Source organism: Helianthus annuus, chromosome 13, assembly GCF_002127325.2.
Source record: "Helianthus annuus cultivar XRQ/B chromosome 13, HanXRQr2.0-SUNRISE, whole genome shotgun sequence".
Taxonomy (NCBI): Eukaryota; Viridiplantae; Streptophyta; class Magnoliopsida; order Asterales; family Asteraceae; genus Helianthus; species Helianthus annuus.
This window is the reverse complement of record NC_035445.2, coordinates 36,505,057-36,518,654: the sequence shown is the minus strand read 5'-3', so window position 1 is coordinate 36,518,654 and position 13,598 is coordinate 36,505,057. Positions and strand designations below refer to the sequence as shown.

The 13,598-nt window shown below is 36.3% G+C and overlaps 1 protein-coding gene across 1 annotated transcript; it reads left to right on the top strand.

Annotated features, from left to right (window-relative positions):
• Nucleotides 1-1,725: 1,725 nt before the first annotated feature.
• LOC110897681 (L-galactono-1,4-lactone dehydrogenase, mitochondrial) lies at nt 1,726-11,392 on the top strand. Its single transcript, XM_022144418.2, has 6 exons — nt 1,726-2,454; nt 4,051-4,301; nt 6,709-6,894; nt 7,872-8,292; nt 9,604-9,744; nt 11,030-11,392. The coding sequence occupies exons 1-6, from the start codon at nt 1,825-1,827 to the stop codon at nt 11,192-11,194; spliced, it is 1,794 nt and encodes a 597-aa protein (XP_022000110.1). The 5' UTR covers nt 1,726-1,824; the 3' UTR covers nt 11,195-11,392.
• The last annotated feature ends 2,206 nt before the right edge of the window (nt 11,393-13,598 follow it).

Here is a 13,598-nt window from a genome sequence, read left to right as displayed (position 1 = left end):
TATACGAATTCACATAAATTTAAATGTGTAAATTAAATTTCTAACATTGTATTCGAATAATAATGATAAGTGCAAAAAATTTTTTTTGAATTTGAATTGTTTTTTTACCAAGTTCTCGTGATTTTTTCATTCGTTCTCACGCTTCTCACAATATTTAGCGTTGTAAAGATATATGTATTACTAGGAAAAAGATTTGAAGGAATGACATGATACTTTAGCTTAATGCTGTGTTCCAGAGATCCACTTAACAGGGGGAGGGGAGGGGAGGGGAGGGAAAATGGGGTTTTTTTTTGCCTGATAATAGTCTTTCCAATTTGGAAAGACATGGAGGGGAGGGGAAGGATGGGGAGGGATTTTTAACTCGGGAACACACCCTAAGTCTGTGAAAACTGAAAGCAACGGTAGGATCATGAAAATAAATTTAATTGTTTGAATATGTATTTCAGACGTGCAAGCAAGTAGTAGCTTCTTTAGGTGGAAATCGGACAACTAACTTATTTTTAAATATGTATTTTGATTATAAAAGCAAGTAATAGCTTCTGTAATTTATTATATTTTCAATTGTTTTTATTTAATAAATAATAAATTTATTTAAACTATACTTAAAAATTCCTGCATGTATTTTTTACTCCCATCAGCTATTCCCGACACTCGCGGGTTTGCAGTTACCCAATTCGGATTGGGCCGCATATAGATCAATGATCGTTTCATTGTCATCTTCATGGGAGGCTTTGATGGTGTGCGGGGAGGACCTCCGTACAAGGCCCACAATTTCGAGTGGCATGCGATTTAAAAGAAATCCGATACGTATATGTTATTTTTTTTTAAACAGTAAAAACATACAACTTCCAATATAAGCTCATTTACATATCATTTTTTATGGTTTAGAATTTAGCTCACTTAAAATTAGGTTTATTGAGCCCAATGCTAATTTGATTTTTTTAAATAATAACAAAACATAATGGAAGAGCACATTTTTTCAATCTCGAACAGGGTACGTGAATTTTCAGAGACGCCTCTAATCATCTTTACCAAGCACCATGAAATGTAAACACGAGAAAAAGATGGTAAAGTTCATAAACAAATCGGAGCCAACACACAATTATAAAACATAAATAGAAAAGGGTTCTTCATCCAAACCCAAAAATGAAACCAACATGTGATTTAAGACAGACGAATATCACAAACCGACCTACAATTTAAGAGAAATGATTGCTTGCGATATGAGCCGCTATGGTTTCAGTAATATTAGTTTTGTCTTTTTCTTTTTTTACATTCTACTTCGTTTAACAAACTTATCACCAAACATTTCATGAATTTCTAATGAAACTATACACAATTCTTTTAAGACGTTCCATTTCGTTCAAACACATTATACAAAGTTGTTCCTTCGAGTTTTACATCGTAATTCAATAATCAAGACATATAAACCCAAACTATTTAAGACTAAGAGCATCTCCAAGAACAACATCCTTAATGAAAAATGAAAGAGGTTGGACCATGATAAAACCAGGTCTGAACCATTAAGTGCTGAACTAGTAAGATGTTTAAACCATTAAAAGCCTGTATAATGCTTAAGCTTTCAGAAACAAATGTCTGACCAATTCAGATTACAGGTCTTCACCATTCATATAATGTTTAACCATTTAGAGGCAAATGTCTAAACCATTCAGACATCTGCTCGTAAAACAAACATTTTAAACCATTAAGTGCTGAACCAATAAAATGTGTGAGCATAGTAGGTAAACAAACACACACAGAGTTGTGTTCATCATCACTGCCACAACAAATCAGGTGAATGCATCACCGGCAAACTCACCACCAATGTTCCGATCACTCAAACTCAAGCGACCCCTTCAATCCTTCATCACAAATCCCCATAAACCTCAATTAAATCTCATCCGTCCATTCTCATCTTCCTCACCACCGCCGCCACCAGACCCACCCCTCTCCGCCACCCCATCCTCCCAACTCCGAAAATACCTAGGATACTCCGCACTCCTTCTAGGCTGCGCCGCCGCCACCTACTACTCATTCCCATTTCCAGAAAACGCAAAACACAAAAAAGCCCAACTTTTCCGGTACGCCCCACTGCCCGATGACCTGCACACGGTGGTTAACTGGAGCGGGACCCACGAGGTACAGACCCGTGTGTTCCACCAGCCCGAGAGTTTAACACAGTTGGAGGAGATAGTGAAGGATGCTAATGAGAAGAAGCAGAAGATTCGGCCAGTCGGGTCCGGTTTGTCGCCGAATGGGATCGGGTTGGCTAGAGGTGGGATGGTGAATTTGGCTTTGATGGATAAGGTTTTGGAGGTGGATAAGGAGAAGAAGACGGTTCGGGTTCAAGCGGGTATGCGGGTTCAACAGGTTGTTGATGGGATTAAGGAGTTTGGGTTAACTTTGCAGAATTTTGCTTCTATTAGAGAGCAGCAGATTGGGGGCATTGTTCAGGTAGTTGGTCAAGTAGTTTGTTGATTTTATTTAATTTGTTTTGTTTTCTTTGATTGGGTAGTTAAGATCTTGGTTTTAAAATGCGCGCGTTTCAGGATCACATAACCGGTTGAAAAACCGTGTACCATACGTATGAATGCCATTGTCTTGTAATGTTTGATTGTTTGGGTAGAGGGAACGGTATGCTGGTAAAGTCATGGGCGTAGGATAGTAGGGGCGGGAGGGGGCGGCTGACCCCCGAACTTTTCGCTCAGTAGTGGAGAGTATGTAGTTTTCGTATAGAAATTTTTGGGTATATACGTTTTTGACCCTCTGGTTTTATAGAAATATTTTGGTATATACGTTTTCGACCCCCCCGGCCGGAAATCTCAAGCTTCGCCACTAGGTAAAGTATTTATAAATAAACCTGAGGTAAGTTGGTTTTTAATAGTCTAAGCTGTAACTTGTTGGTCGATAATAATGTGTGCGGGTAGTGTGACTAGTACTTTAGTAGCAGTCATAACTTTCACTTTCATTGCTAAAGGCGGTCCCACTCCAATGGAAAAGAACTACGGCTGTTGTTAACTTTTATTCATGTCGTTTCACCACAATTTGCAGACTGTGATAAAATTAGTCGATTGTTTTATAGTGTTTTGAAATCAAGTTGAGGAGGTAAAGTTATTATTATGTGATTATTATAATCTTGGTTTTGTAATATGTGGTTAAGGAGCGCATATCATATGTTGTGGTGATGATCGCGCGGTGGGATATATTTGATGTGATGTTATGCGTGATGTAGTCTAATGTGTTGCCTTATGGAGATGGCCATTGTTTGGAAAATTAGATTGTTGATTCAGTTGTGAGTTTTTTAAATGAGATTGAACAAATATGACCACCAGTTGAGCAATGGGTTTGATTGTATTCTATGCAGTTAATGCGGTAAAATATCCGATATCGGTCAAGGACCGACATTTGAAATATAGGTTATAATGCAGAATTTATATATATAGCAATTTCACATCAATAATTCTGTGATATATCGGTCAAATATCGGTGATATATCGGTTATATTGGTCAAATATCGGTCAATATCGCTGATAATATTGGTACTGATTTTTGACCGATATTTGACACCGATATTTTACTAAGGGACCGATATGACCGATATATCACCGACATTAACTGCATAGATTGTGTTAACAAATTCGATGCTCGATTGAACAAATCTGACCATCGATTGAGCAATGGGTTTGAAGATTTGAACAGATTAGACCATTGATTGAGAAATGGGTTTGAATATATGAACAAATTAGACCATTGAATGAACATGACCAGAGATGATAAGAATATCTTATATTATAGTGTTTTAAAGTTAACAAGATTAAATATTATCTATAAATAATTTTTTTAATAACGAAAGCCTCACATACATGATGCGCACGCTTTGTGCATTGTGCATTGGCTTTGAGATCAAAACTCATAGGAACGCCACATGCGTTTCAAAACCAAGATTACAACTCAAACAACAAGAGCATATCCAAACATGTTTTGTTACATATGTTTATCTAATTCTAATTGCTAAAATCATATAATCGATCTAAACTCTCTTGATTATAGGTCGGTGCACATGGTACCGGTGCAAAGTTACCTCCCATTGACGAACAAGTTATCAGCATGAAATTAGTTACCCCTGGAAAGGGTACAATAGAAATTTCAAAAGAAAAAGACCCGGAACTGTTCTACTTAGCTCGGTGTGGGCTAGGTGCGTTTGGTGTTGTTGCGGAAGTCACTCTTCAGTGTGTTGAGAGACAAGAACTCGTAGAGCACACATATGTCTCAACTTTGGCAGAAATCAAGAAAAAACACAAGTATGTATTCTGTGTCAAGTTTAAGTTGAAATGCGCAATATTTTATTTTATGTGTGTATGTAGAGGTGGAAAAATGGGCGTCGGGTAACGGGTCAAAATAATGCCGGATTGGGTTGACCAAGAACCTTTTTGTATATATTTTTGAAATTTATTTATAGATTAATTAATATGTCAAATATTTTAAAACATTACATTATTCTGATGATAATCTAATTTTATGAACAAATTGATCCAGGATTTTAAGCATTAAAAATATACTTCAAGGGACTTTCAAGTTTCGACTTTTTTTCCATTCAAGAATTTCTTTTTAAACTTGTTTGACGCGTTAGAGTTGAAGTGACTCGGATTGACCCATTCATAAGTAAGTCGGTAATTTTTGTACGAGTTGAAACCATAGATGTCAATGGCGTCCGTAGCGAGCGCTATAGCGCGCTACGTAGCGAAGTGTAGTAATGGCGCTCTATAGGATTTAGCAACAAATAGCGAGATTTTTGTAATTTTTTTCTATATTTTTTTTTGATAAAAGTACATACAAAATATTTCTTAAATTTTTTTCTAGAGTATCGCTAAACATGAAATAGCGCCCACTATTTCATCGCAATTGGTACATAGGATATAGGTAGTTTGTTGCTATCGTCCGCTATTCGCTATTGACAACCATACTTGAAACACTTCTTGTAACGGCTCAAAATGGTTATAGATCAAAAGGGCCAGTAGTAGAAATAGGTGGGCTGGGTTGGGTTGACCAAAAGCACATTCTGGCCAATTATTTAAATAACAAAAGTGATTTAGGAGGTTTTATGCATTTAAAAAGTGCTTTGGACAGTTTTCGTTTTGTTTCCCTTTAAGGTTCCCTTTCTAAATCCATTTACCCGTCAATACAAATAACCAAAATCAACCCATATCGGTTGGGTAACAGCCTGACGGGTCAAAATGGAGTTGGTTTAATACTGGTAAGTTTTTATACGAGTCAATATGGGTCAGCCTTTGTTTACAAAAATATGTCGTTTTTTTTAATTTCTTAGGGGGCGTTTGGTTCGCGGAATGATTTGGAATTGGAATTGGAATTTATATCGGAATTAGAATTTGAAGGAATTGGATTTGGAATTTAAACATTCCAATTGAAATTGGAAATTGTTGGAATTGGAATCTCAATTCCATTTTTGTTGTGTTTGGTTGTCAAATGAATTGGAATCCATCACCCCGGCACCCACAACCACCAATTCGGGTCGAAGCGGTTTGATTCGAAACAGTTCGGATCGAAACGGTACGCATCGAAACGGTACGGGTCGAAACGGTACGGGTCGAAACGGTTCGCGTCGAAACGGTACGGGTGAAAACGGTGCGGGTCTAAACGGTCGAAGATTCCAATGAATTTACTTTAATTCCTTCACATATAGGAAGGATTTTGAATTCCTTTAGTTAAAGGAATTTGAAAGAATTCAAGCCTAATTCCAATTCCAATTCCATTGTGAACCAAACACATGAAGATTGGGATTGAGATTCCAATTCCATCAAATTCTGTGAACCAAACATCTTAATAGAATAATAGATGGAATTCAAATTCCAATTCCCTTAAATTCCATTGAATTCTTCCAAACCAAAAGCCCCCTTAATGATCTTCGAGGTTTTATGATTAACAATATACTTAGGTGAATTTTGACCCCTTTCCCTTTAGTCTCTTATTTAAAACTATATGACCCATCAGAGCTATTTGAGATTTAGGTTATTGCGGAGATATATCGGTAATTTTAATATCATGCAGAATTTATATATACACATATATATAAATCGTAAAACATATATAATATTAATCCTAATATCAAAAGTGAAAACTCAAAAGTGCCAATATTTGAAACGTGATCTTATCATAAGCCATGAAATCTTCCTCCGACCACATCAACAAAGGCATCAAAATAACGGTCAATATCGGTCAAATATCAATCAATAGCGCCGGTATTTGACTCCAAAATTTTGTACAGGGCCGATAACCGATATCCAACCAATATTAACTTCATAGCGTTAGAGGTTGAAATAAAGTGAATCAGCCCGTTTATAAGTAAATGAGTCGAAATGACCGCATCTAGTGTATGCTTTACTTAAGGAATGCTACACATTTTGCACGTTGATAATATTAACAAGGTCATAACCATAAAGAAGCAGCAATATGAGGATCTCATGAAGTTTCCGATTATATGAATTTTGTAAATTGTATAGCATATGAATAAATAGAGATAATTACTATCTACATCTGTGTCGTATTATATGTGTGTTTGAGCCGTTAATTTGGTTTTCTTAGCCTCAAGTTCAAGGCAGTTAATCACATTTATTCATATTTTCTTATTTTCAATCTGTTAGATCCGTGTTATTTTTTTTTTCTAATTATATTTATTCGTTTTTGTTGCAGAAAGCTTCTAAGTGACAACAAGCATGTAAAGTACCTTTACATTCCGTATACCGACACTGTTGTAGTTGTGACATGTAACCCTGTTTCTAAATGGTGGAGTTCGAACAAATTTAAACCCAAGTATACTTCAGATGAAGCTCTACAGCCCATTCGTGATCTGTATAAGGCGTCAAAAGAGAAATACAGGTGATAAATTCATTCTTTGTTGTACAGCTGGCAGTTTTGACCTGTTTTTTTTTTTTTTTTTTTTTTTTTTTTTAATGATAAGCGGGTCAAATTGGTCAATTTCAGATATGTTTTTTTCCTCAAATGGGTCAAATAAGGACCTTTCGTTCAGTTTTTATGTTTAGGCGACTTTTTGATTGAGTTTATAATGTATTATTAAGGTATTTAGTCATAAAACCTCCTAAGATTTGCTGTATTTTTAATGCATAAAACCTCCTAAATAGTTTTATTCTCCATTTAAAAGCAAATTAAAAAGAAAAATTCATTTTATTAAAAATATTAGTTTAAAACAATGTAGTTTACTTAATCATTTAAAAGATAATATTTTTTGGTTAAAAAGGGTTTTGGATCAAATCATGTCAATGGCTCAATGCAAACCCACCCGCTTTGACCCGAACAATAGAATTACCTAGTGGTGCAAACGAGCCAAGCCAAGCCAAGCCAAGCCCGAGCTCGACTAGGCTCGAGCTCGTGTAACTTATGAAAGCTTGAGTTCGAACTCGGCTCAGTTCGATCTTTATTCCTAAACGTCAAGCTCGGCTCGCAGGTTTTTTTTCAAGCTTGGGCTCGAGTCGTTTTTTATTTATTAAAAAATTTATATTAATTATAATCATTATATATATATATATAATTTAGTAAATTTTTTCATAATGTTATGTATAGTAATTATCATTATTTAAATGTATATTTAATATATTACTTTATAATTATATAACCAATGGGCTCGTATAGGCTCGCAAGCCGGCTGAAGCTCGATAAGTGAAGCTCGGGCTTGTGCTCTCGTTTGAGCTTTTTTTCGAGTCGAGCTCGAGTAGCTCGGCTCGTTTGCACCCTTAGAATTACCCGTTTTGACCCGATGCCTGACCCGCCCATTTTGTCACTTCTCTTGATTTCAAACGTCCTCATTACTCTACTTTAATTTATTATTTTATACGCAGAGGCCAATCCGTGACAACTTTATCTACGTCCAACGAAGAACCGAAAATTTCTGATCTCTCATTTACCGAACTACGTGATCAATTACTAGCCCTTGATCCACTTAACAAAGATCATGTCAAAAAGATCAACGAAGCCGAGGCCGAGTTTTGGAAAAGATCCGAAGGATACCGAGTCGGATGGAGCGATGAAATTTTGGGGTTTGACTGTGGTGGTCAACAATGGGTCTCAGAAACATGTTTTCCAGCTGGCACTTTATCGAAACCGAATATGAAAGACCTTCAATATATAGAAGATGTTATGGCGTTGATTGAGAAAGAAGAAATACCTGCTCCGGCTCCTATAGAACAACGGTGGACTGCTTGTAGTAAAAGTTTGATGAGTCCAGCTTCGAGTTCGTCGAACGATGATATATTTTCTTGGGTAAGTGAATTTTAGCAATTAGTTATATATTAAGTTATGTTTTTTTTTTTTTTGTTTTGATTACTGATTTTAGCAACCAAATTGTGTTTTATTACTGACATGTTCAACTTCAAGCGGGTCATTTTTATGCCGTTTTTATATAAATTGCCGAGATGGTAAATCCTTTGCCGTTTTTGACATGTGGCATTGGATGTGACACCTAATGATTATTTTTAAATGCAAATTGCTATAGTTATCATTTTTAAACTCTTAAACAAATCTATTTATGTATACATATGTTTTTTTTTCAAGTAAGCGTGTTTGCCGTATTTGGCAATTTGGGGGTGTAAACGAGCAAAGCTAAGCTCGAGATGGGTTTGGGATTAGTATTGAAGCTTGAGCTCAGTTCATTTATTATTTACTAATTACGTATATACCTTTATAATTATGTTTTATGTATATTTATAATTGAAATGTTTATATATAACATAACATATATTATTTAGTTATTTATATTATAATTTAATATATAATAATAATTATCATATAAATATATATATATAACATATTAAATAGAAGTTATTCAAATAGTAGCTCCTTTAGGCTCGCAAACGAGCTCGAGCTCAATAAGTGAAGCTCTGGCTCAAGTTTGTTTCAAAAACAAGCTTATTTTTAGGCTTGATCTTGGGCTCGAGTAGCTCACGTGTGCCTTGGCTCGTTGACACCCCTAATGTGGTAGCTGGGATCGCATCAACTAGCGTCACATAAGAGGGATACACGAAAAATGAAAAATTGGGTAAAAGTTTAATTGTAAATCTGCTGTTTGAAGTTGTAATGATCATCTAACCGGAGTGTTTGGCAATTTTTTTTTTTTATTTGGAATTAATAGACAAATGGCCGCCAACGAGGTAGTGGTGGCGTGGTTGGGGAAAGACTTGGTGTTCTTTGTGACCCAGGTTCGACTCCCACTCTCCCCATTATTTTCTGCGGCATCCAGGTGAAGGGCGAATATGGGTGGGGCCGGTTCGTCTTGGATGGGAGACGAGGTTTTACCGATTATTCCACAGTCGTGCCTTCGGGCGGGTGGAGGTTGGGTTTCCGCGCATCTGGGAGAGCCAAGGGGCTGGCGGCGCTCGAGTAGTCGACCTTGGCCACAGCGCCCGGTGTCACGGTGGTTGGCACGTCGTTCCTTGTCGTTCAGAAAAAAAAAAAAAAAAAAGACAAATGGCCAAAATTCCAATTTTTATTAAGTTAGGTTAAAAGAAGCAGAATTTAAATATCCAAACATTAAAAAGTGATATTTTAATATTATTTCTAATTTGTATGTGACAGGTTGGTATTATTATGTATCTACCTACAACAGATGCTCGCCAAAGGAAACGGATAACAGAAGAATTTTTCCATTATAGACACCTTACTCAAGCGCGCTTCTGGGATCAATATTCTGCTTATGAACATTGGGCTAAAATTGAGGTGAATTCCACATGCCATATCTTATACTTTTGGTTGGAAAACTAGAGCCGATTGTCGACTTTTAAAGCTTTTAAGATAAAAAATGATATGTTTATTATTGTAAGAAAGACAAGGGCATACAATTAGATCATGTTATGTAAATAGTAGTCAAAAGTGCACCAGACACATGACTAGGCTCTCGGGCGAGGTGAGTCGTAGCTTATGCGGTGGCTCAAACGCATTCAAGTGACACCGCATAAGATATCTATCTAAACATTAGACACTGATATATTAGCATCAGACTCATGGAGAGATATAGGTGACAAAAGGATATGTAGATACATTAGTTTTAGGGATGACAAAAGAAGTTGAACCCGATAGGAAAGCCCAAAAGCCGAAACATTTGGGATGGATAATGAGACAGGTATCTTGGCACGGGATTATCCTTAAAAACTTTCGGCGCTTTGGGGCGGCTATAGCACTATACCTACCTGAATACCTGGACCTATATATGTTTTAAAAAACAGAGTTAAATGCCATTTTAGTCCCTGTGGTTTGGGTCATTTTGCCAGTTTAGTCCAAAGGTTTCATTTTTCGCATGTGGATCCAAAAAGGTTTCACCGTTGCCATTTTAGTCCACTAGGTTAACTTCATCCATTTTTTCTATTAACGAGAAGGGCAATTTGGTCATTTTAGTTAACAAAATTACATATAAAATGACCGAATTGCTTTTCTCGTTAACAGAAAAAATGGATGAAGTTAACCTAGTGGACTAAAATGGCAACAGTGAAACCTTTTTGGACCCATAGGCGAAAAATGAAACATTTGGACTAAACTGGCAAAATGGCCCAAACCATAGGAACTAAAATGGTATTTAACTCTAAAAAATATAATAAAACAGTATGCTGTATTTTTCAAGAACTTGAAATTCTTTAAGTTAACAATTATTATTAAAAATGTAGTTATGTTTAGGAAGCAGTATAATTGGTAGGAGGCACTAGAGGATTAATAGGTAATCTAAAATAATATAACTTGGTTAAAAATAGCACGGATTAAACAGTAAAAAAAAAATGACCCAAAGTTTAGTTAAACGCTTACAGCCTGTTTCATCGCTTTGTTCACACAAACGTTAGGTTAGCATTTTAAATTTTTAATAATATAGCTATTGTAATCATATTTAGTACATTATTCAGTCATCATGTAATCACTTGTATAGTTAAAAAGGAGGGGCGAATAAAATCCTAATCCAGCCCGACCCGTTTCTAACACGACCATGTGTCTTAATTTGAAAATCGTGTATTTTCAGGTTCCAAAAGACAAAGATGAGTTGGCAGCGCTCCAAGCAAGACTAAGAAAGCGATTTCCGGTAGATGCGTTCAACAAAGCACGTGCTGAGTTGGATCCTAATCAGATCTTGTCCAATGCCATGCTGGAGAAAATGTTCCCATTGGATGATAAAGTGTCCACATAAGCATCATTCATCTGGTATGGAAGTTTATAAAAAGGAGTAAAAAACGATATTTATTAAATGTTTTGTACGTTTCAGTATCTCATACAGTTTATGTTTTATGTAAAACTTGATTGTTTATTTTATTTTATTTTTTGGACATTCATGCTGCCTAAGATGTGATACATTGGATGGTTGTTTAATTGTCTTCTTGTTCTCTCACTCACTACATGTTAATAACTTTTATTCATTACGTAGAGGTGATTGTACGGTTCTCTTAGTTCTCCGCTTAAAATTGGTTCTATATCGAACACGCCCCAATATGTAATTATGTATCTAATTATTACCATACCTCAAAGAAATAGCAAGACTATCGACAAGGCCGCCAGACACCATGCCAAGATGGCGCTAAGAGCTTGGGGAAAACATTAGTTAGAGCACACTACATGGCATTGACGTGACAGTCACTTTTTTGTTTTTTTAGTTAAAGTGTTAAACTACTACACATAGTCTAAGACTATTTGGGTATTAGTCTCGGATAAGGAGGTTTGTAACAAGTACTATCTTCGTATGGTTAAAAGAAGTTGCATATGTGAAAGTGACCAACTATCTTCATAGCCGAAAGAAAAACGTTTGGGGATGATAACAAGATGGGTATGGGATTACTATAAAAATTGTCTTAGGTTTAGGACGGGTTAATGCCCACCTAATTAGCCGAACCTGTTTCCCCACATTAAAACCGAATATGATATTATATAGGGTTGTTGGATTTTAATAATCCTAAGTTTCATCTTTTGGCCGATAATAATCTCAACTTTAAAAATTCCCTCCAACGATCCCAACGATCCTAAGTTTCATCTTTTGGCCGATAACTTCTTTACACAACTGTAAATAAAAGGATATATAAGTCTTAAACAACCTTATAAATTATAAAATATTGATAAAAGAATACAAAAGAATATAGCCTCAACAATATGCAAGTGTGTGTGAGTATTAAAAATCGGCAAACTACCAAAAAGATATCCCGTGACTAGCCAAAAAAAAAATAAAAAAAAATAAAAATACATCGACGCCGTTCAAAAAAGAAAAAAAGAAAATTGAGTATAATAAAAAAGTTTGTATTGTTTTTCCCGTAATACAACAATGCTTTTCTGAATAGTGCATGACATGGGTCTCTGTAAGAGCGTGCAAACACACATACATAGAGACATGTACATAGAGAATAAATATTAAATTCAATGTTTGAGATATTAGGATGCTCATGTATAAATTGCACTTATTCACTAGGATAAAAGGGTGGCCGGGCGCTCTATGATGAAGCGCGTGATCGTGTGATGGGCCGTGAAATAGCACCGTAAATGCAGGATCACGGTGTGATGGGTTATTCTGATGATGGTGATCACGGTATGTGATGGTTGGCGCAACTTCTAGGGGGCGGGAGGGGGCGGCCGACCCCGCGAACTTTTCGCTTAGTAGTGAAGAGTATGTAGTTTTCATATAGAAATTTTTGGGTATATACGTTTTCACCCCCCGATTTTATAGAAAGTTTTGGATATATACGTTTTCGACCCCTCGGTCGGAAATCTCAAGCTTCGCTGGTGTATGTGATCGTTGTCAATCAGTCAATTTGACTGTTGGGGGTATCTAAAAGAAAATCTTTTCTCAAATAAATAAACCAAACTTTTAAACATTTTTCAAACAAAACTCCTTTCCAACTCTAAAAGACTTCATAAAAAAACAAACAAATGGAGGGCTCAAGCAAAAAATGATCGGCTTTAAAGTAAAAACCGTATAGGTGGAAGGCTCGTGCTAACCAAGGCGAACCGAATAGATTTTGTTTACGAAACGAACCGTTACCGACCCAACTGTTTCCATCCCAACCATATGCACAATACTACACGTCTACACCCAACCCGATATGTCAACCCAAGTCACATCTGGTCATTTCACTTTATCACCGGACGAACAACCGTTTGTCTATTTCGTGCATCCGGAATGACGGTGATTGTCGATTCTACTAGAACGCAAACAAGAACTTTGTAGGAAGTGGGATTGACCCGTTTATTTTTAGGTTGTTTTTTTTAATCTTTTAGGTTGTTTTTCTTATTTTTAGGGTCATGATATTAACACACACTTGGCTTATTTCCACAACCCCTATGCGTTGCGCTTTGGCCAAATCGCGACGTATAGGTACGCACGATAGACAAAGATTGACACCGTGTTCGTTGACCTCATACCTATATGCGCACTTTGGCCAAAGCGCAACGTATGAGGGTGTGATGGGTATCAAGTTGCATGCCCATCGTTTTGTAAATGCATAAGTTCTTCAGCTTCACTAGCAATTTGTTCTCGATTTCTTTAGGCTCTTTGTGAGAAATTTACATGTGCAGACAAGAAAATCTATTAGTAATCTGAACACAAAAGAGAA